The 23,817-nt window shown below is 45.6% G+C and overlaps 2 protein-coding genes, 1 long non-coding RNA gene and 1 pseudogene across 3 annotated transcripts; 3 read left to right on the forward strand and 1 right to left on the reverse strand.

Annotated features, from left to right (window-relative positions):
* Positions 1 to 3,303: 3,303 nt before the first annotated feature.
* On the forward strand, positions 3,304 to 5,190 carry LOC136519835 (uncharacterized). The gene is made up of 3 exons (XR_010775056.1): positions 3,304 to 3,516; positions 4,603 to 4,828; positions 4,967 to 5,190. It is a non-coding gene; the product is annotated as an uncharacterized lncRNA (long non-coding RNA).
* A 3,743-nt stretch (positions 5,191 to 8,933) lies between these two features.
* LOC136521263 (uncharacterized) lies at positions 8,934 to 9,980 on the reverse strand. Its single transcript, XM_066514964.1, has one exon. It carries the CDS (start codon positions 9,843 to 9,845, stop codon positions 9,111 to 9,113), a length of 735 nt encoding a protein of 244 aa, XP_066371061.1. The 5' UTR covers positions 9,846 to 9,980; the 3' UTR covers positions 8,934 to 9,110.
* Positions 9,981 to 18,296: 8,316 nt separating this feature from the next.
* On the forward strand, positions 18,297 to 19,726 carry LOC136519404 (uncharacterized). Its single transcript, XM_066512810.1, has 3 exons — positions 18,297 to 18,675; positions 18,770 to 18,951; positions 19,110 to 19,726. The coding sequence occupies exon 3, from the start codon at positions 19,111 to 19,113 to the stop codon at positions 19,699 to 19,701; it is 591 nt and encodes a 196-aa protein (XP_066368907.1). The 5' UTR covers positions 18,297 to 18,675; positions 18,770 to 18,951; position 19,110; the 3' UTR covers positions 19,702 to 19,726.
* A 556-nt stretch (positions 19,727 to 20,282) lies between these two features.
* The window catches only part of LOC136524597 (protein Rf1, mitochondrial-like), a 40,373-nt pseudogene continuing 36,838 nt past the window's right edge, over positions 20,283 to 23,817 (forward strand).

The raw sequence follows: 23,817 nt of genomic DNA on the forward strand, positions 1-23,817 counted from the left end.
GAAGAGTTTAAACATACAGACAACATGTCTCTATCGAGCGCCGAAAGAGATCGATCTAAAACAGCTGCAACTGGACCATCTCTCACACAATTGAACATTGTTTATGAAATTGTGACATATTTGTGACAGTTATGGTTGTCCTTATTCCACCGTATTAGCATCTCTTATTTTATATACGATACGGTAGCTCTGTCACGTAACTTTACAGTATAAAATTCATCATGCATGGATTTTTTATTCTAGATCCACCATTAACTCCATTAGCTTATTATACTGGTATACACCACCAATAAGCTAGAAAGTAGCCAAACATAACCCTAACCTACAGGTTGACATGGTAAGTACTTGCTCCATTATAAATTATAATTCTTTTTTAATTTCATAGATATATTACTTTTACAAGCATCTTACCATCTAGAACAAAGAGAATTCTAAGTAACATATATTACATGCACAATGCATTTCTATCTTTGTGTCGTGAATCCCAAGTCTTCTAGCAGTGCATAGGGCTAGATATCAAGCTAGCTCGGTTCAGTTTGAGTTGGCTCGTTAAGTTAATGAGCCAACTAGGCTTGTTTCATTAATATTACAAGTTAGAGGGACAGCTCGGTTCAGCTCGTTACCGAGCTCGAGTTGACTCGTTTAGCTCGCGAGCTACTTAAAAAATAGCACACACATGTTTGTAATGTTTATGCTATATTAATTTCAGAAGATGACGTCCACCATTATGCAACCATACATGATTAATAAATATCAGGTTTATCAAAAGTATCAACCATACAACATGGCTGGTTCATCCATGATCATGCAGTTCCAACATACTAAATAGTTGCTTGCCACCGCAAACTTAGAAAAGTCCACAGATTCAATGTAAGCATTATCATCTTCCCCGTGGAAAACAATCCATAAAATCAACATTTAAGTACCACAACAATTATAAGATTAAAATTCATATAAAACAGCTGAAAATAAGGATTACATACCAATAGAATAGGTGTACACTTCTAGATCAGTATCACCATCTTCTAGATTCATGGTCGTGGACTGATAGGCCTCAGCTCGTGAGCAACTCGTAAGCTGACTCGTTAAAATAGCGAGCTAGACTTACAGGTCAACTCGTGAAAAAGTTAAAACGAGCAGTCGAGTCGAGCTGAGCCAGCCACGAGTCGAGCGAGTTAGCGAGCCGTGAGTATTTTATCCATCCCTATGCGTGCAGTCCATATCGGTGTGCGTGCTTTGGAAAAAATAAATAAATTATGCTCGATTCTTTTTAGAAAAAAAATCATATATTTAAGATGATTGTAAATATTAATTTAAGGGACATATTTAATCGTGCACCAAAGCTTATATTTTCTTAAAAAACATATCTTTTTAGACTTTTTATACGAAAGTTGTAGCTCTCGATAAGATCTATATCTTTCGTCTGAAAAGTACTTTTATGCGACATTAAGGGCCTATTTGACACAGCTTACAACAACTGTGAGTTTTTTTTGCTAAACACTTATTTTCAAAACAACTTCATGGGTGAAGTTGTTTTTCTTCTCCTTTCACAAAGACATGAGTTGGGATGAAACTGAAAATGATAGTTTATCCCAACTCTCTCACTCTTAGCTGTTGGTGAAGCTATTTTGCCAAACACTTTTTTCAAAACAGCTCAACTTTACTAAAAAAAAACTGCCTATGAAATTGTTTAAAAAAAACAACATTACTAGTGAAGCTGAACTATGGCAAACAAGCACTAAAATATGAAATACTCTGTATTTGATTTTTCTAAGACAAGCTCTATTCTCTCGAGTATCTTAACAATCTTAAATAAAAAACTTCAAAACTAAAAATATGTAGACCTCATTAATAGCTACAACTTTAATATAAAAGTTATCTTCAATTGACACAATACAAGAATAATATAATTTTCGTGAGTTGACAAGCCTTTGCACGATTAATATGTTGTTCAAACTTTGTATTGTTTTCTCGACTATCTTAACGACTTCAAATGTAAAAACTCAAAACTATAAAGTATATCTCACTGAGAGCTACAACTTTGATATAAAAAGTATCATCATTTGACACAATGCAAAAAAATATTATTTTTTCTAATGTGTCAAGAGCTAGTACGTGATTATTATGCTGCTGAATCTAATATTATCTTTTAGCATCTTAACGTCCTTAAATGAAAAAAAAATACTCAAAACTAAAAAGTTGTAGATCTCATCGAAACCAATAACTTTCGTATAAAAATCATCTTCATCTAACGTCAATCGACGAGTTATGATTTTTTTAAATTTAAGTCTTGTCATGTCACTCCTGTTGGCACAACAAAACAATACTGTTACCGACGAGTGTAGCGTGACAAGGTTTGTCACGTGAAAAACGCCATCCAACATGGTGGGGCTCGCCGCAAGAGTGTAGGTGATGTGATAGCGTGATTTTTGCCAACCGCACCGGCACGACTAAAAGAATCATATCGGTAAAAAAATCTAGGAATAATTATTATTAAAATATTAAATATAAAAGTATGTAAATAATAAAATCAATAAGGGCATAAGGTTTTTAGGAATGACAAAGGAGTTGGGCCGGGGGTGTTGGGCCGGCAGTAAAAGGCCGTTGACGGACCATGCTTAGACCGGACACGATGCCAAACGTTGTTGGATGCCGGTCGCGCGGTGCTCCGCCCTCTACACGACCTTCTTCTCTTGGGTGTCGTCATGTCGGCGTGGACATCTCGCGCGAGGAGAGGCCCCGTCCCACGGCGATCTCCCTACGCACGCACGTATACTCAGGCACGGGCACCGCCGTCCAGGAAGCCATCCGCAGTCCGCACATTGCCCATTCCAACGACTTTCTGGCGGGCCGGCGCCAGGTGACGCGTGTTAGCAACCGGTTCACAGATAACTCGATTAAGTAGCAGGATACAGGACCTCAGCGGAAGGGAGGTCGGAACAGAGGAGAAAGGGGAATAAGGTGCTAGGAGAGGAAGGTACTAGAAGGATCTAGAAGACCTGGAGGAAGGAAATCCGGGTACGTTTGTAGGGCTGGAGGAAGGAAATCCGGGTACGTTTGTAGGGCCTGGAACGCGGGATTTTTTTTCCATTCCTACGTTTTTTCTATGAAATTGGATCGATTCACGTGAAATTGTTGTGTGCTGTCAAACTCCTGCGTTCCAAAACAGACCCGTAGACTGCCATCTGGTCTGGACTGAGCTCAAGGCCCAGGCCCATGCGACGGCCCAGCCATGAACAATCCCTAACAACGCGCCTCTCAACCGAAGGCGAAAACGGCGAGGTGCCGCACCGCACGCCATGGCACAGTTCCAATCTCAAAGCTCTCTCTCCCTCCACGGCTCCACCCCACGCGGTTGCTTCAAGCATTGACTGACGGACCTGTGAGCCTGCTCTTCCTCCGCCTGTCTCTGCCGCGAAAGCTTGTGGATTGAGTGCGCGGCTGCGGTAGCCGAAATCCTGGTGCGTCCGTGCGTGGGGGATCGATCCGGCTCTCAAGGCGCCGCGCGCCTTTCTGGTGAGATTGGGCTGTTCGCGTCGCTCGCTTCGCTTATCCAGAGTTTCGCCTTCCCTTGCTACATCTTGTGGCATTTCTGACTTCTGAGGCGATGGTTCAACAACATTTCTGATTTTGTACCATTTGTTTGTAGCAATTGAATAGTACTAGTTCTGAAGCTAACCAGTTTTGAACTCACTGGATGTGATCGTATATATACCGTGATATTCTATGGACCTGATTCTATTATCGCCCATCGGTGGTCCCAGTAGCCACTGTAGCAGGGGTTGCCATGGCTCATCATCACAAGTCACAACTGCATTTGCTGCACTCTCTGTTCAACATTAGTGTGAACAGCCTGCTTGGGAAGGAAAATAAATTATCTGTGCACAGATAAATGTAATCCCCGAGTTCGATCCGTTGATCATAACTGCCCAATGTGGCGACGATACCCTATTCTATTCGTTTGAACTTATCAGTCTAGCTGGCATGTATAAAAAAACCGATTGATAATTCTATATTCACTTTTCCCTTTATCTTGTTCTTCTATCATTCTATGTTTGAGCTTCTTAATTAGCCTTGTAGCCTCATACCACAGCCATGGCCCCATCGGCATCGAGAACCTTTGGTTGATATGAAGGGTCGGGGTTTCGTATTATTTACATGGTAACCAATTGTGAAGGTTTTTACCACTGCAGCACTCAAGGCTAGATTCAAGTTAGTGAGGATGCCACACAACCAATATTAGCCTCACACAAGGTGCGACAATCAGTCGTCTAACAACTTGTTCGCTTCAACTGCTTTACAACCATAGCTGCTGTTAGAACAGTAACATGAGAGAGCAGCTGCAGCAGCCGCAGCCGCACAATCTTTTTGCATTCCAAGGCCAAGGATGGGAAGGCGCAGTTGCCACCTGCATCCTAAATAATCTCTTGATCTCCTTAAGCATGATGTCTGGTGTTTGATTCAGAGCAAAAAAAATATTATGTTTGTATGCCACCTGCATTCTAAATAGTCTCAAGTGAGCATGCAGTGATGAGCTAAGTGATTATGAAACAGTTAGTTACTGCTCTTTTGGTGCTTTGTGCTCAGAGTTGTAGCCTGCAGGTTCATGTTATTCTTCAGTGGCCTCTACTAGGCGCGATAGCTGGGAGCACAGCTGATCTGCCCAAGACCTCCTTGTCCTGTGCAAGCACAACGTCGAAGCCATGGAGGAGGTCTTCAAGACCGCCAATGGCAACCACGCAAAGGACGCAAGTTTCAGAGTTCTGATAGCCGAGCACAGTTTAATCTGGAAAGTGCATTCATTATTTCTGCTTGACCATGTTCTGGCGTAAGCTTTTTACTCGATTTCCCTTACGTTTTCTTGGGCGACATTGTAAATGTTGGTTTAGTAAAGTTCTCTAGACTTTGGTCAAAATCAACTGTTTTTTGTGCATTTCTGCAGTACCTAATTACTACTCGTGCATAGGCCAGAAGTGCTCGAGATAGTACGTGCTACCAGTGGGGTGAAATGCACGGAGCACACTAGCATCATCAAGGAGGTACTGCCGGAGATGCCGACAAGAGGACGTGCTCGTCGGCTCGTCGCCATCTGAGACCTCACCATGTAAAAAATCCGGATTCCTCCCGTGCATCGTCAGCCACTTCTTCCTGAGATGGGAACTTAGCAACTACGAGTCTGTTTGGGCAGAGATTCACCACGGGAAGGGTAAATCTAGATCTAGAATTCACTATGGATCAGATCCACCGTAGATATGAGATCCATCCTGGATCTACCATAGAATTGTTTGGCAAAACAGCAGCTCCAGATCCACAAAAATGTGGTTTTGGTGTTTTACCCTTATGGTTGACCCCACGTGTCCTTGTCTCAGAAAAAAAAAGATCCGGTTCATCTTCTAATTTCTGCCTTCTTCCTCTCAAAATCCGGTGAGCACCCCCATAGAGGGTCACCGTTGTGGCAGAACCGTAATTTAACCTAATCTCAAGTGTACTTATTAGCCATTTGACACTAATTATACAAGAGATCAAGTTAAACCTGGTAGTCTGTCGAGTCCACCAGAAGGGAAAACTTGAATAACCACGTTTTTATCAGGATTATAAATAAGTGAATAAAGCTTACAACATTTTTAACAATTTTGTACATCACAATGTTACAAAAAAAACAGAGTTATTACAAAACAGATTTCATGAAAGCAGCAGAAGAAAGGTCATTTTACAAAAACAGCGGAAGTTAAACAATTTGAATATTGAAGTAGAAGTAGAGATGCAAGAATAAACTTCAACAATCTCAATGACAAAAGAAGCCTCGCTGAGCCCACCAGGAGGTATCCACACACAACAACAGTTAGCTCCAGCATCCACCTGCTACCTGCAACGGGGGGAATAAAACCCTAAGTACACAATGTACTCTGTAAGACTTACCGACTAGGTGGGAGTAGTCTCCCGACTCTTAAAAATATGCCGGGGCTATTTGGCTAGCTATTTAGTTGTTTTGCAGAAAAGCGTTACTAATACTGCATCCTTATATTCAAAGTTTTAGCAGTCACATCAAGTTTATTCCTTAATCATTCTAGGTAAGTACCTGAACTACTTTCAAGCATGTGGTAAGCAATCATAATATTTTTCATCATCCGGCAGAAACCTCATCATCTTCATGTTCCAGTTATATTAACTACGATGATAGTGAAATGACAAGTGATATCCATATCAAGGAGGGCGACGATTGCAATCGATGTACATCCAGCTAGACAATCCCAAACACACGCCCGTACTTCTCTCGACAGAGCATGTGCAAGGCAACCATTCCAACCATATGACCAAGGCCCGAAATGACCTGACCACCCCGAAGAACCCACCCTTTGAGGCCCGTCCCACGAACAGGCGACAGTTTTCCCCCTCATAAGTATGGTCCATAGACATTCCCCTCCCAAAAACAGCCGCTAGAATGGCCAGAGAAACACTTTGGTGAATGTTTTGCGTACCTTGCTCATAAGGAAGTCAACGAACGGTCCTTAATCGACACAGGCGGGAAAACGGGTGCCCAGAGCCCGGCCCTGCGGCACCCACCAACCATTCAGAAAATCCATTTTTCCTCTTCTCGCCCGGTCTCTAATTATAATCCATCTCCAGAACCATGTGATAGCAGTAACAGTATAACCAGAACCTAATTTATCGCGAGTGACAACCCATCACTCGACTTCTACCGTAAGTCCTATAGCATGGCATACTACACGATCCTATCATACTAGTAGGACTCATATGATAATATATTTATGCAGGTGGGTTTCAGACAACTCCTGCAACTTAATGCACACATATAGTAATAAAGTGCTTGAAAAATAGGGGTTATGCACCGGGGCTTGTCTGGGTAACTTATTAACACTAAGTTAGTTGGCTCCATCTCTCGTCGCGCTCCTGCGCATGGCCCTGTGGGATCCGGCCACCGCTGGCAGCTCAGGTCGTGCAGGAGCCGGCCCTGTGGGAGCCCGTCGCCAGGGTGCCGCGACGCTGGCCGCTCCCCTAGCCACGAGGCCGGCTAGGGGCCTACGCTGCCGGCCAGGGGGGCGCGAGGCTTCGACGGGAAGGAGACGGGCGACGGCCATCACGGGCTCACCGGAGTAGGTCGAGGGGGTGGAGGAGGTCGAGGGGATCCGGATCTAGGCCTGGTAATCACGGGCTTGCCGGAGTAGCTGAACGGAGGGAGGAGGTGAACGGAGGGAGGAGGGGGCAGCGCGGCCTTCCTAATGGCCGCGACGGGAAGGTGACGGGTTGTCGGGCTCCCGTGTACGCGAAAAAGGAGACGAGGAAACAAAACAAAAAAAAACGAATCGGTATGGGAAGGGAGGTGTGTAACCAGTGGCAAAGGTGGATAATTTCCATCCAAATCCACGAGAAGGTATGAAAGGTCCATTTGTGGGCACCCCTTGAGGAGATCCACCAAAATAGTGAATCCAGCCCTCAGATTCATCATTCACCATTTTGGTGAATCTGAATTTGGTGGATCTAGACTGTTTGAGAAATATTTTGGTGGATCCAAGCTAATAAATCTGAATCTAGTGAATCTGAATCCCTGCCAAACATGCCTTATCTATCACACACTACGGACGAAGCCAAGGCCAGTGATCTCACGGTGGGATCTCGATACGGTATTGGCCAGGCCAGCAATTTTTTGAACAACAGTAGGGTGTGCATTGTGCAGCGGCATGTAGGGTCTGTTTTGTTTGGATTGAATCCTCCCAGGCAGCCATAACAGCCTAGGCATCCAAAATCGGACGCCCGCCAGACACGTCTGCCTGGGAAGAAAGCAAACGCGCACTTACAAACTTAGTACAGTCCTAATATATGCGTACATTGGGTAAAGAAAAATTTGCCTCTAAGGGCACAATGCTCTCACATTGTGCACCACAAGATTTGTACTGAGATTCGTGCCCAGCAGGAGAGAGACAATCGCGTACATTGTCAATCCTTTGATTATAAGTTACCAGTACAAAGTATGCAAAAGAAATGGAGTTGACTTGTGTTTAAGCTTGCTTGCACCTAAAGTTTTTTGCATGAAGCGTTTCACAATTTTACATATATATATATATACACACACGAGAAGACGGGATTCCTTTGGATGGTAAAAATGGGCAGATTAGTAGTATAACTGAAGTTTAATTCGGTGGTAGAAAAAATAAAAAATGTCCTTATGTTTAAATCTGCACTGAAAACAGAAATTGACATTTACTTGGACATCAGGACCATATGACCATACGAAGTAAGGGATTAATTTAGGGTCACTAACAGTTGTTTGAAAGAGAATCATTATTTTGTGTGCCATTAACTAGTACTATTCCTTAGAGAGATGTTGCACAAATGAACCGTTGAGACACAGCCATCAAATGATAGGATGATAATTGCCCTGTTCACTTTGCTGATAAGCCCTGTTGGCTGATTTATTGTGAGAGAAAAATATTGTTCGTTGACTGAAAAAGTATGGCTTATAAGCCAAGTAAATAGAGCGAATGACTGCATCTGCTGAAATTTGGTGAAATTAACATAGAGGTAAAAGCTTTCTCTTTCAGAATAAAGAAAATGCATGGTTGCATTAAGTAGATTGATAAGAAAGAACATAAGCAGAGGAATTGACAACTCCATCCTACTCGATGTTCCTGATTTGAATTTATCCAATTTTGTAGAGCAGGAGTTGATCCAGCTCAAGAACAGAGCAGAAAATGGGAAGCAACAGGAACAAGAACACAGGGAACATCTTCAGATGAACCCCCAACCCACATGGGCAATTCAGTTTCAATCATAGACGAATCACCAAGAACAGAAGAAGAATTCACTTTATTATTCATTCACAGATGAGAAATTCATTAATGTTTTTGAATCATGTAATAATCCATGACCACAATCAGTTTAACCGTCACCATATGCACATTTGGCAAAGAACAGAAGAGCAGTAGTAGTAGTATATTCGCAATTTGGCAAAGAACAGAAGAGCAGTAGTAGTATATACACATACACACCACCGACAGAGGATGGGCGAGTCTTATTCGCAATTTGGAATTGAATTCCCAAATCGACGAGATTTCAATTCCCAAATCGACGAGATGGGATTGGATGGGGAATCAGATCTCCTCCACCACGATCCAGTCCTCCTCGCCGTCGGAGAACTCCACCGCGATGGTGACGCCGACCATGCAGAACCCCATGTCGTCGTCGTCGTCTTCCTCCTCCTCGTCATCCCCATCTTCCTTGTCATCCAGCAGCAGTCCCTGCTCTCCAATTGCTTGAATCTCTCCTACATCATCTACGTCAGTATCACGCGCCGCCGGATCAGGATCAACTTCTTGGCCACCAGCGTCGGTGTCGGCGCGGCGGCCGACGAAGAGGTCGTAGAGGTCAGAGAGCCCGGCGTCGTTTGCTCCGATCCCGCCGCCTTCGCCGGCGCCGTCCTCCTCCTCCTCGTGCCAGCTGTTGTCGCTTCCGTCGGCCAGGTACGCCAGCAGGGAGGAGGCGGACTTGCCCCTGTACTCGGGGACGCCTTGGCCCTGGTCGACGACGCGCCAGGACACGAGGCGGTGGTTGAGCGCGACGTCGCAGGCGCGGAGCTTGTGCGCGCCCTTGGCCTTGTCCCGCGCCTTGGTGACGGGGTGCGCGTGGCACCCCGCGCACCGGGGCCGCCGGCACTTGCCCGTGCTCCTCGACGCGTTCGTCGGCTTCCCCGCCGCCTTCTCCGTCGCCGCCACCACCACCGCCACCGTCACCGGCTCCGCCGCCGCCTCGGCGTCGGCGGCGGCGGTCTTCAGCACCTTGCTGCGGCTGATCCGGACGGTGCCGTGCTGCCGCCCTTCCCTCTTCATCGTCCGGCTTGGGTTGCGGGTTTCTTGGGGGGAGAGGTTGTTGTTTGGTTGGAGAAGAAAGAGGGCCGAGGAACGAGGAGGTTTGGAGGTGGTTGGAAAATGGCAATGGCAACTATACAAGCAAGGGGAAGGGGAAAGGGGAGAGGGGGAGGACCATGCGCGTGTGTGGTTGGCCAAGTGTGTGGGAGTCGCCAAGGGGAAGGCGGACCATGGCCGGTGCGGTGCGGTGCGGTGCCGGCGGGTGGCTGGGGACTTCTTGGGATAGAAGTAGACGTAGAAGTGGTGGGCAAGCAAGATTCACTTGCTGCCAGCGGCATCTGCATGCTATCCCCGTCTCCCGTGTGCACCGGATCAGGAGGATCGTGCATCGTTGGGTCAGGAAGCCAAATCAAATGGGAGGTCAAGGTCAAGGAAGCTAATTCTATTCCGCGCTGCACTAATAATAAAATAATAATACAAAAAAGGGAACTAATAATTGTATTCTAGAGGGATATACCTACGCGGTTGCTTGGGGGAATGGATGATCCAAACTGCAAAGGAATATGATCTGCGACTGCGATCAAAAGGCATGCACGGAACCCTTGTGATAAGAATGGAGATTTCAGGGAGGGAAGGAAATGATCTTTGAGACAGCAGTTCAAAAAAATATTTATTAAACCCAAGGCCTACGGACTATAAACATGGCAACTGTATTTCCTCCCTAAGATAGGAATAGTACTTGCAGCCAGGTGAAGAAGTGTTTTGTTTGTTAATGGAGATTGCAACGGGTTCACAGTTCACACACCGACGCACGGATATTCACGACGCACCTTTGCAGAGATGCTGAGATGCCAATTGCCTCGCGGTCGCCATCACGTGCCTATTCAAAGGCTAAAGTTGTGTAATATACAAAGCCAGTACATGATTCTTTTATATAAAAAAAAGAAGAAGCAAAGAAAAAGGTTCAGGTTTTGTAACAATTCAATTGAAAACAGGGTTACGATCAGCACAATATGAAGCCCGTCTTAAACTGACACAGACAGTAGAGTGAAACTCCTTACAAGCAAAGTCGCTAATCTAATACAAGCAACCCTATGTTCTGATCCCTACGACAATGGAGAATGGACAGCCACAAGGTCCTGACACGATCTTGCTTGGAGGAATTCAGCCTCCTCGGCAGGCACGGCACCTGTCCGAGGAATGGACAGAATTCCACCCTTCCTTCTTCTCTTCGTCCCGTGCCGCAAGGCAATTCCTAGGCCCCTCTGCATGCAATGTAACTTCCCTTGTGGAATTCGAGCAGGCCTCCCAAGCAACCGGCGACGCACCCTCTGACCTCTGTGTTTCTGACTGTATGTATCTGGGTGCCACAGCAGTCAGAGGAGGAGAGCTCTCCTTCCGTTGCCAGCGGTATCGCCGACTTGCCCACGCAGTCCGGCATCTCATGTTCAGCCGGCAATCAACTTTCGCCTTCACGCTTGCTTCAAACTGATTTGGCATATACCTGGCCCCTAAAAAAATTACAATTTTGGTTCCGGTCAAAAATCAATTATCTTAAATTTGTGAAAGGGCACGTAGCCTAGCACAGTGGTTACAAGAGTCTTAATAGCATCTAAGGTCTGGGTTTAACTTCCCATAAAAACGAAAATTAAATTTCAGAATTTAACAGCCTTGTACGTGGTACCATGCACCATGGCATTATTTATTGCCGGGAGAGCGCAATCTTGTACTACTCCTTCCCACAATCTTGTACTCTTTCATGTTTCCTAACGTACAGTTTTACAGTTTTAACAATCTTGTAGTCTTTCAAGTTTCCTAACGTACAGTTTTAGTTATGACTATTTCAACTGGTTAGTTTCTTCGCATGGCTGATTAAACTTATCTTTTCTTCCATAAATATTTTTCTTCTTTAAAAAAACTCTAAAATATATTTTCTTTTCTTCCATGTCAGTTTCTTAATTTCTCAGTTTCCTTACATGAACGCCTATAAATATCTCTGATTGATTCATACTCTTGATTAGCTTTTTTTACATGGGTAACCTTAATAAACAACTAATAAAAAATCAAAGGGTAACCTTAATAAACAACTAATAAAAAATCGGAAAGTCCACATGATAGGAATGCAGTATCTTTTTTCTTTAATAGCACAGTACATATATCTTTATTTAAGGACATGACGCACAAACAAAAATAACCTCCCAGTTGAAGGCATCCTAGTCCTGTTCGTTTGTTTTTTTAGTCGGAACAGTGTTTTTCTCTCACAATAAATCAGTCGGAACAATATTTTAACTTATTTTTTCAGCGAAACGAACGGGCCTACCGTCGTGTGGCATACGCGTGGCCTGGTTATCACCAGGGGTGTATACAGTATGTGGAGCCGCCGGGTGTCAGTGTCACCTTCGTTGTGATCGAATAATCGAACTAACTGGCAAGCCCAAGTGTGTGTGTGTATATATATATATATATATATATATGTGCGCGCGCGCGCGCATGTAACGGCCATCTTGTATCGTATTGTATTTGTAGCTGCAGGGATACGATGAGTCGATGACGCGGATCGATCGGAATTGGAGCGCGCAGCATTGTACACGGTGTAGCACGTGAACGAGGGCTCAAGGCTGATGCTGATATTGATGCTGATTTGCTGTGAAAGAAAAACATTGTTATTTCACTAAAATAGAACGGTTGATAAGTTCGAGCCAACACGGTCGAGATCCACGACCATGCATTAATTGATGCATATGCCTCTGTTTATGCCGGTTTTGTGTAGTACTCCTACCACTGGTAGAGAACCGAGCTTTACTCCCGGTGGGGAACCCCCTCTAGTCCCGGTTCCCCACCCGGGAGCAAGCATCCGGGACTAAAGGGGGGTCCTTTAGTCCCGGGTCAGGAACCGGGACTAAAGGAGGACCTTTAGTCCCGGTGGGTAATACCAACCGGGACTAAAGGTGCCTCCTGACATGCCACGATGGCCGGCACCTTTAGTCCCGGTTGGTAATACGAACCGGGACTAAAGGTTTTTTTCTTTTTTCTTTTCTTTTCATTTTTTTGTTTTCTTTTCAAAATAGGTTTTCGAAGTCGTATTGTACGCTGCTAATTATACATTTATACGCGCATATAGTATGTTTCGGTTCAAGCACAATGAACATATTAAATCACACAATTCAAGCATAGAAATATATATATTTACATGCATGCATGCATATGTGTATTTTACATTATATTATTTCATGTGCATATATTACAAAAGATTGCATTATAGTTGTTATGACATAACAAGTTTCTTCTCATCCTCTAGCTTGACTTCAATGGCAGTGTTGGGTCGAAGTAGAACTCGCCCTTGGAATCGATGACCTGCTCATTAAAAAATCCGGCTATAGACTCTTGAATTGCTTTGATTTGGTCTTGCCGTATGACCTTTTCCTCCAACCATCGAGTCTACAGGTTTGAATTAAAGGAAAATAAATTAATATATGTACATATATATATATATATATATATATATATATATAAAGACATAGTAACACAATCAATAATAATAATTAAATGAATATATAGTGTATTTTTAACGTACTTTGAGTTTCTCTGTAGGAGTTCTTTGGGAGAGCACCTTGATAAACTTGCAAACATAGTAACCACAGTAGTTGTTCCCCTATTCCTGCCTCAGACACCACTTTACGAGAAAAAGATTTGTCATCCAATCTGGTGATCCGGTGAAAGCTATATGTTTAATTAATAAAGATGATGCGATTCAGGGGACTTACTTTCAATGGGATTACATTCAGTGGCGCTTTGCATTTTTCCATGTATTGCTTCTCAATAAAGGTTTTCCAAACACTGCCCAATAAAAAATTGCCACGTCATCAGATATAGTTAATCATCATGTTTGTGTGTATATATAGTTGCTAGAGATCCCGAAATTACCTCTGGATAATATCTATCATATCTTGATAGTCTTGTTGTAGTTTTCTCATCGAGTCATAGATTATCAAGTAACTTTTCACCAGATCGATGTCCATCAATATCCAGTGATTGCTGCATGTGTTTATAGGATATAACGCATAACACTCATTAATTAACTAGAATCAACATATGAGCCATTAAGGCTATGATCGACATGATTAACACTCACTTGAAGTTATAGGGAAAGAGTATATCCTTCTTGTGGCGTTGGTTCACTAAGAAGTTCATGAGGTTACTCTCTGACTCAGACTTCCAATTAGTCATTGGAGTAATTGGGTCTTTGAATACTATATGGGGATCAACAAAACCAATTTCATTGCAGCCTTCCTTTCTGAGCTCTGTCATTGTAAATCTGCATATATATAGTACTTGTTAGGATAATTTATATGCATATACACACATATGATGAGTTTAATAATAGATCGAAAGAATTATTACTTACAGACAATAGCAGCTAATGATAACTTTGTCCAGAGAGGTCAGGTGGCATAGTTGATGAAATTCTGCAAAGTCAACATACATAACATCATCGCCACGGAACCAATGTTCGTCTCTAATTCTGACACCAACGCAGAAGTCTCCACTGGTAGACGCCTGCATGTACCACTTGTTTAGCAGGTACATTTGCGTCCCCAGATCAGATAAGGCTTGAGGGTTGTATAGACTCTGGCCTAGTACAAATTTTTTCTTCCAAATATCAACCTCCGCCGCACTCTCAATGTTTCCATCACCAAACATCTGGTAAAGGTCGAGACCAGTCTCATCAAGAAATTCACCAAGGTGATCCAAATCGACATCCGGAGGTATGTTTGCCTGATGCATTAATCCTAAATTCGAACCATATTCATTACCAACAACTAGCGGGGGGATTGATTGGTGCGCTTGTTGTCCGAGTTGGGCAACTCCTTTCCCTACCCGCTTCTTTTTCTGTGCCGCCTCAATTGACTTGGTGAGAGTGCGGTCATAGTTTGATAACGTTGATTTGGACGGCTTACGAGATTCCCGCTGTTGTTGCTGGTAAGAAGTCACCTTTTTTCTTAAAATATCCGGAGCTACGAAGAAGTACGGTTTCTCTGGGTTTCTCCTTGCTTCTTGATTCATTTTAAGTTTGTCATAGAATCTAGACATGTCTTTTTTATATGCATCAGTTCCTTCTTCCTTCTCTTCAGATATTATTTTGGGAATAGCCCTTGGTTTCACGGTGGCTTTCTTTGCAGGCGAGGACTGGTTCTTCGTTTGAGGGGCTGGCCTCTTGCTAGGCTTCTTGGTAGGCGGGGGCGGGGAAGGCGTTGGAGACCTCCTTGGAGGTGTTGGCAGCAGCGTCCAATTTCTCGTACTCTTTGCCACGGTATAGGATGCAGTCATTAGGACAAGCATGTATCTTCTCTATTTCTAGCCCCATAGGACAGACAACTTGTTTTGCTTCGTAGGTAGTGGCGGGCAATTCATTGTACTTCGGAAGCATCTTCTTTTGGATTTTTAGTAACTCTCCAAATCTCTTGTCAGATACACCATTCTTTGCCTTCCATTGCAGCAATTCTAGTGTGGTTCCCAATTTTTTCTGCCCTGCATCACAAGTTGGGTACAACAATTTCTTGTGATCTTCTAGCATCCGCTCGAACTTGATCTTCTCCTTTTCACTTTCACATTCTCTTTGTGCATCACGAATGACCTGACAAAGATCATCAGCCGGCTCATCTTCTGCGTCTACCTCTTCTTCAGCTTCTCCCATTGTAGTATCATTGAAGCACGCACCATCAGGAATAATATCATTGTCGTCCCATTGTTCTTCTTCACCTTCTTTCATTACAACACCGGTTTCTCCGTGCTTTGCCCAACAAATATAGTTTGGCATGAAACCCGACTTGAACAAGTGTGAATGAAGAGTCCTTGAGCAATGATATTCCACCGTATTCTTACATATGGCACATGGGCAGCACATGAAACCGTCGCGTTTGTTTGCCTCGGCCGCACGTAACAAAGAATGCACGCCGTCAATGAACTTTTGGGAGCGGCGATCAGCATTATACATCCAATAACGGCTCATCTGCATTACATGACATAAATATCATATTAAAACCTAGATCATAATTAATTATTTATACAACATGTGTGCCACCACAAAAGATACAAATTTATGAAAGCATCGCTACAATGTAGACAATCCCAACTACCACTAAAAGAACTAAAGCTAAAATACATTTCAGGAGCACAAGGATTTCGCGACCAATCTCAACTAAAACAGACAGATCCCCCGATTGTGCAACATATTTGGGCTTCTTCGGCTGGATCACTGCCTCATTAGCCGCCGTATCTGCCTGTTGTGCAAGATATTTTTGCACGAGTTCAACATACTCTTCCTCCCAGTATAAGCCTGAACATCGTCCACTACCATCCCACTGAAATTAAAACAAAAAATTAGAACTTTAATCACAACCATCTTGAAAATAGGTATAAACTAACCATAATCATTAAATACGATAAAATAACTCACATTGCGATCCGGACACTTGTAGAAGATACGATCCTTGTTGGGACCCTCCTTCTTCACTCGGTACTCCATCACAATCTTCGTCTCATCACGACACTTGCCGCATGGAATGAGAGGAAGGCCCGGCCTAAGTCGCTTTGGAAACCCATGAGAGGCCGAGGACCCGGAAGCAGTTGCCATCTACTCTCTATACTCATTTTTTAATACACTATAAATTTCTCCTTTTATAAACAAATAAAATTAACAAACTATAAAATTATCTAGATCTCTAAACAATGATATTTTTAATGGTCATTGTGTTCTCGTCTTTTACTGCGGCAGGTAAGTAATTCATATGATATTTCCGCAAATTAACAGAAGAATGGGAATGTACACACATAACAGACTACTACGTTTAGGTACGGTGATTGACAGACTACTGCGACGATATCGGGACATGTGAATAAATAACCATCCGTACTAGTTGACCTTGCTTACGTGATCAGCTCGGCGAGCATGTCTCCACCGGACGGCACCGTACTTGGTCAAGGAAGAGCTCCGATTCTACGAGGAAGGGAACACGGTCTTCCACGACCGTTGTCGCTCTCCCTCGTAGAATTAAAGCTCCTCCTTGACGTCCGTTACCGCTCGGCAGAGAACATCCTCGCCGACCTGAACACGGTCCGCAAGTTCAACTAGTAAGGATTTGCTATAATTTTCTAACTATTTTCTAACTTTATATTTATATATACTACGTTTAGGTACGGTGATTGACAGACTACTGCGACGATATCGGGACATGTGAATAAATAACCATCCGTACTAGTTGACCTTGCTTACATGATCAGCTCGGCGAGCATTTCTCCACCGAACGACACCGTACTTGGTCAAGGAAGAGCTCCGATTCTACGAGGAAGGGAACACGGTCTTCCACGACCGTTGTCGCTCTCCCTCGTAGAATCAAAGCTCCTCCTTGACGTCCGTTACCGCTCGGTAGATAATATCCTCGCCGACCTGAACACGGTCCGCAAGTTCAACTAGTAAGGATTTGCTATAATTTTCTAACTATTTTCTAACTTTATATTTATATATACTTTAACCTTCTTTCATGTAAATATACAAGCTTGAAGTGATTTTGAGCTCAAATTGCTTACAAATGAAAAAAACCACAATAAAGAACCATAAATATATATAGTGAACAAAACGGCATAAGATAATGGTAAAAAATGAGAGTATGAGATTGGTAACCTTTACAACTGAAGAATCGACGGAGGAATCGAAGAAATCGACGGAGGAATCGAAGAATGGATGGAGGAACAATGGAGGGAGGGAGGAAGCAAGAACACTACTGCAGTGAGCTTCAAAATGTGCTGAGCTCGGGCTCGAGGCCGGGAGGAAGGAGGAGACGGCCGATTTATAAAGGGAGAACATTTAGTCCCGGTTGATGGATCTAACCGGGACTAAAGGTAACTTTCCAACCCTGGGCGCAGCCACGGCCCGGGAGTAGACCTTTACTCCCGGTTGGAGCCACCAACCGGGAGTAAAAGTATACCTTTAGTCCTGGTTGGTGGCTCCAACCGGGACTAAAGGTCCCTGCCACCTCTGTCTGGCGCAGTAGCCGTTGGGCAGGGACCTTTAGTCCCGGTTGGAGCCTCCAACCGGGACTAAAGGTATTTCTAGTCCCGGAGGCAAAAAATTCCGGGACTAGAGCCCATTTTAGTCGAGGATCAAAGATCTATTCTCTACTAGTGTACGTACATAGCTGTCTCTAAAACGAGATCGACCATGCATATGGTGTGTGCCTCCCTACGTGTGACGTGCATGTGTGCAAGAATTCTACGGCTTGCATTGCATTGCTGGCTGTTACATTTCCACCCCGATCCCTGCACAACAGAAACAAAACAACCTCGATCACGTCTCAAACAAACTGGAACAGAGACAGATCAGCGCTGCGGGGGATATGCACACATATATACCGCATAATAAAAGCTGGAAGAGCATGCATCATCTCTGAGCAGAAGCAGAACCATTGTCCCACACCCCGATTCCCAAGAGAAAACCCAGCCAGAGACAGTAGTGCACTGTGCGCAGCGCCACCGCCGAACTGCTCGGCGACGGTCGTCGTCCGCCAGCGCGACTCCACGGGCGAGCGGTTGGGCGGCTTCGTGTTCCTCGGGTTGGTCCTCGTCGCCCTCCTGGTGAGGTGGCTGTTTGGATTGTATCTGAGGGCGCAGCAGGCCGCGGCAGCGGCACCAGCACCGGTAGCGGAGGCAGCAGCGCAATGTCACCCTATGAGCAGCTCTCTTGGCCTTTCTACTCGTAGCCTCTGGCGCCGATGCATCTCCAAGGACCCCGGAGGATTTTGGTCGTCATCAGAAGTTGCATTCGCTCCAGAGGTTTTTAGCCGATCCGACCTACGTGAGTTCATATCCATCCATCGTACCATTATTCTAAATTCCTGTTACCGGTACTGTGCTTGTTGAGCTAGCTCTGCATTTGTTGCATAACTTAGTTCGCGTTCCATGGAGCTGAGGCCACACCGGATAGCTACTACGGGTTCATCGCCACGCTGGATGTGTACGGCTTCCCAGAGCTGAAGCACGGACAAGGCGCCGCGGGCTCCGTCTGGGTCGTGGATGAAGGGGACGGTGCACAGGCAAATGCAATCATCGGCTGGAATGTTCTGCCAGCTCTGTACGGCGATTCGCGCACGCATTTCTTTACTTCCTGGACAGCAAGTCCTCACTCTCCGTCTCTTAGTAGAAAGATATTATATATGCATGTATCATATCGGTGTGCAATGGTGTTCAATACTGATACTGTACGAGTGTACGTACTTTCTTTGGTTGCAGGATGACGGGTTTACGCCTGAACACCAAGTGCGCCGGATTCCAGCCGGAGAAAGGCGCAGCCATAGCTCCCGGCGACGTCATCCAGAGCGTCTCCACTCCCAAGGGCGGCGGCACCAAGCAAAACCTGAGCCTTAAGATCGTCAAGCAGGGCGGCGCGTCGGGCGACTGGGTGGTGCACGCGGGCCTGAACCGTGAGCCGGCGCCCATCGGCCGCTTCCCCAGGTCGCTCTTCACGGGAGGCTTCGCGGAGAAGGCGGCGGCCGTGCGGTTCGGCGGCATGGTGACCGCGGACAATCCGCCGGCGCCCATGGGCAGCGGCTACCTGCCTGGGGCGTCCGCCGCGTCCGTGACCGGCGTCCAGCTCGTCGGCCCCGACGCGCGTGCGTCGCCGGTGACGTCGGACCTGCCCAAGCTGGAGAGCAGGCCCGAGGCGTACGCCGTCAGCCCCGTGGAGAATGGCAGCTTCTTCTACGGAGGACCGGCCAAGGAGACCGCGGCCCGTGCGCGATCGATCCATCCATCGAGGTTGTTGGTTGTGAAATGCCTGCGCGTGCGTGCAGTGGGCGAAATCAAAATGTACGAGTTTAATTAAAGCACGGTGTAACAAATAAATTGAAATGCACTTCCTAGATGACACAAGCAAAAAATTCTCAAGGCGATACACATGGCAAGTCGACGTATGTACCATGTCGGTCCGAATCAGTCCTAACGAAAAAAAAAATGAAATTGAATATTTGACATGTGTGAGCACAAAGGTAATACGTAGGCCTCCTTTGGAATGCTATAAATTTGACACGGTTCATTTTCACACGACCGAAGAGGGCTGGGATTCGCTCAAACACATGGATAAGGAGTTGGATATTGGGCCTTGGCCCTTGGGCTGGCGGGTCGGGCTTCAGCTGGTGGGTCGGGCTGTTTGTTCAGCTGTCATGAGTTATGTGTGTCATGGGTCGGATTTCAACAGAATTCTGAACATGTTGGCTGTTGCTCGTCTCCTACCTCGCGGAACCAGTCGCGTCCTTCCAATCCTTGTTCTGTTCTTGCTGCTCCATTCCCAAATTCTCCATTCAGTTTAGCCGCTTGTTATCGAGTGTGTAACACGCCGCTGGCGGCCTCTCACCGGAGGGCGAGAGAAGCAGCCGAACCTGGGCACCATATCCCACGCACGCGGTAATGTCGTCCCGTGCCCGCATCTCCTCTCCGCCGTCTTCACCCTCGCCGTCACCGCGCGCTCCTCACCTCGCCCTCGCCGCCGCCACAGAGCGCGTGAGGTCAGGGACGTTCCACCCTGAGGAGGCACACCACCTGTTCGGCGAATTGCTGCGTCAAGCTACCCCCATCCCCGAGCGCGCGCTGAACGGATTCCTCGCCGCGCTCGCATGTGCGCCTTCCTCCGCTGCCTGCAGAGATGGCCCTGCCCTTGCCGCCTCACTCTTCAACACCACGTCTCGAGCTGACGGCCCGCAGGTGCTGTCCCCTACATTCTGCACCTATGGCATCCTCATGGACTGCTGCACCCGAGCGCACCGCCCGGAGCTAACGCTGGCCTTCTTCGGCCAGCTCCTCAAGACAGGCTTGGGAGTCGATACCATCATCATCTCAAGGGCCTTTGTGAAGCAAAGCGGACAGACGAGGCTTTGGGCATCCTTCTCCACAGAATGTCTGAGTTGGGCTGTGTGCCTGATGTTTTCTCGTACTGCAAACTTCTGAAGAGCCTCTGCAACGACGGAAAGAGTGGCCAGGCAGATGAATTGCTACGGATGATGGCTGAAAGGGGATCTGTCTGCTCGCCCACCGTGGTTGCATATAATACAGTCATCGATGGCTTCTTTAAGGAGGGCAATGTTGATAAAGCATGTGATCTATTCAATGAAATGATGCAGCGGGCATTTCACCTAATCTATTGACATAACTCCATTGCTCATGCACTGTGTAAGGCAAGAGCAGTGGACAGGGCAGAGGCCGTCCTTCGACAAATGGTTGATAAAGATGTTCAGCCAGATCGCAGGATGTATAATAACTTGATCTATGGATATTCCTCTATGGGCCAGTGGAGGGAGGCAGTGAGGGTATTTAAAGAGATGACAGGTCAGGGCATCTTACCAAATGTTGTTACTTTGAGCATGTTAATGGCTTCCCTCTGCAAGTATGGAAAAATCAAGGATGCTAGAGATGTGTCTGACTCAATGGCAATGAAGGGCCTAAAACCTGATATTGTCTCCTACCTAATTATGCTCAACGGGTACACTACTAAAGGATGCCTAGTTGATATGACAGGTCTCTTCAATTTGATGCTAGGAGACAGTATTGCACCTGACATCCATATTTTCAATGTGCTAATCAAGGCATATGCTAACTTTGGAATGCTAGATAGGGCTACAGTTATCTTCAATGAAATGAGCGAGCAAGGAGTGAAATCGTGATGTGGTAACCTATTCAACAGTGATTGCTGCGCTTTGCAGAATTGGTAAGATGGATGATGCTGTGGAAAAATTTAATCAGATGATTGATCAAGGAGTAGCACCCAATATGTGTACTTACTGTTGCCTGATTCAAGGTTTTTGTATTCATGGTGGTTTGCTGAAAGCCAAGTAATTGGTTTTGGAAACGATGAAGAAAGGTATGCATCCTAACACTGTTTTCTTCAGTTCAATAATAAACAACCTTTGCAAACAAGGAAGAGTAATGGATGCACAAAATATATTTGACTTAACTGTAAATATTGGTCTGCATCCTACTGTTTGGGAGTATAGTATGCTGATGGATGGGTACTGTCTAGTTGGCAAGATGAAGAAAGCACTAAGAGTATTTGATGCTATGGTGTCAGCTGGCATTGAACCAAATGATGTAGTGTATGGTACACTTGTTAATGGCTATTGTAAAGTTGGAAGGATCGATGAAGGGTTGAGTCTTTTCAGAGAAATTTTGCAGAAGGGAATAAAGCCTTCAACTAGTTTATACAACATCATACTTCATGGGTTATTTCAGGCTGGGAGAACAGTTCCTGCAAAGGTGAAATTTCATGAAATGATTGAAAGTGGAATCGCAATATCCGACGCACCTGGCGGCCTCTCACCGGAGGGCGAGAGAAGCAGCCGAACCTGGGCACCATATCCCACGCACGCGGTAATGTCGTCCCGTGCCCGCATCTCCTCTCCGCCGTCTTCACCCCCGCCGCTTCCTCCTCGCCGTCACCGCGCGCTCCCCACCTCGCCCTCGCCGCCGCCACAGAGCGCGTGAGGTCAGGGACGTTCCGCCCTGAGGAGGCACACCACCTGTTCGGCGAATTGCTGCGTCAAGCCCCCATCCCCGAGCGCGCGCTGAACGGATTCCTCGCCGCGCTCGCATGTGCGCCATCCTCCGCTGCCTGCAGAGATGGCCTTGCCCTTGCCGCCTCACTCTTCAACACCACGTCTCGAGCTGACGGCCCGCAGGTGCTGTCCCCTACATTCTGCACCTATGGCATCCTCATGGACTGCTGCACCCAAGCGCACGGCCCGGAGCTAACGCTGGCCTTCTTCGGCCAGCTCCTCAAGACAGGCTTGGGAGTCGATACCATCATCATCTCAAGGGCCCTTGTGAAGCAAAGCGGACAGACGAGGCTTTGGGCATCCTTCTCCACAGAATGTCTGAGTTGGGCTGTGTGCCTGATGTTTTCTCGTACTGCATACTTCTGAAGAGCCTCTGCAACGACGGAAAGAGTGGCCAGGCAGATGAATTGCTACGTGTAATAGAATCGACCAATTATACGAAATTAAGTAAGAAAATTATTCGCCAGAGCAGACGATTTAGTAAACTTAAGCCCGTATAACCCGGTAGTCCGTGAAATCACGAAGGATTTCAAACCAACTTCCATTCCAGCCAAGATCGTAATAAGTTTAGCGGTCACCATCACATATTACATAAAAGTTTGCATTACAGATACATCCGAGTTTCAACATAGTTATTACAAAACCAGTTCGAATAAAAGTAGCGGAAGTCATTTGTTCAAACCACAGACACACACGCGGAGTTCAAATATAGTGCCAGCGAATGATCATCTCCAACAAAAGCATCAGACGAGACGTAAGGAATGACCATGCCCATGGTCCTAAGCATCACTCATCGCAGGATAAAGGCAGTTGATACAGTAGCCGTAATACATCTGCCCATCTGCAACAAGTGGGAATAAAACCCTGAGTACGAGAAGGTACTCAGCTAGACTTACCCGACATAACCAAAAATAAATGACACCAAGGATTATGAAGGGCTTTATAGTAGGGTAGCTGACTCATTTGCAAAAAGAAACATTTTTAGCATTTCAAGAACCTTTCTAAAAGCATGATTGCCAAGTTAATTAGTATTAACCTGTCGACTAGGTTTGCACCTATACTAGAGTAACCATGTGATTAAGCAGATAATGATAACCCATGATCATTAAACAACTTCCATACTGTCATATTCATTATAACTGTCCAAGTGTTCCATAAACATTTACTACGATGAAGTCACTCAAGTCAAGTGCTCACTATCCAGGAGCGATGGCGATTCGAATCGATTCATAACCAGCTGGTGATTTATTCCTTACACAAACCTCACTCACCCGCTAAAGTGAGATATTGATCACCGAGTCAACTTTCCAGGTATCTCGAGTTTGCCAGGAACCACATGTACCCGGGGGCCGACCGACTGCACTTTGGTCTTATCATCCCGCCCCCGTGTCCTACCA

Source organism: Miscanthus floridulus, chromosome 18, assembly GCF_019320115.1.
Source record: "Miscanthus floridulus cultivar M001 chromosome 18, ASM1932011v1, whole genome shotgun sequence".
In the NCBI taxonomy this organism is placed as follows: Eukaryota; Viridiplantae; Streptophyta; class Magnoliopsida; order Poales; family Poaceae; genus Miscanthus; species Miscanthus floridulus.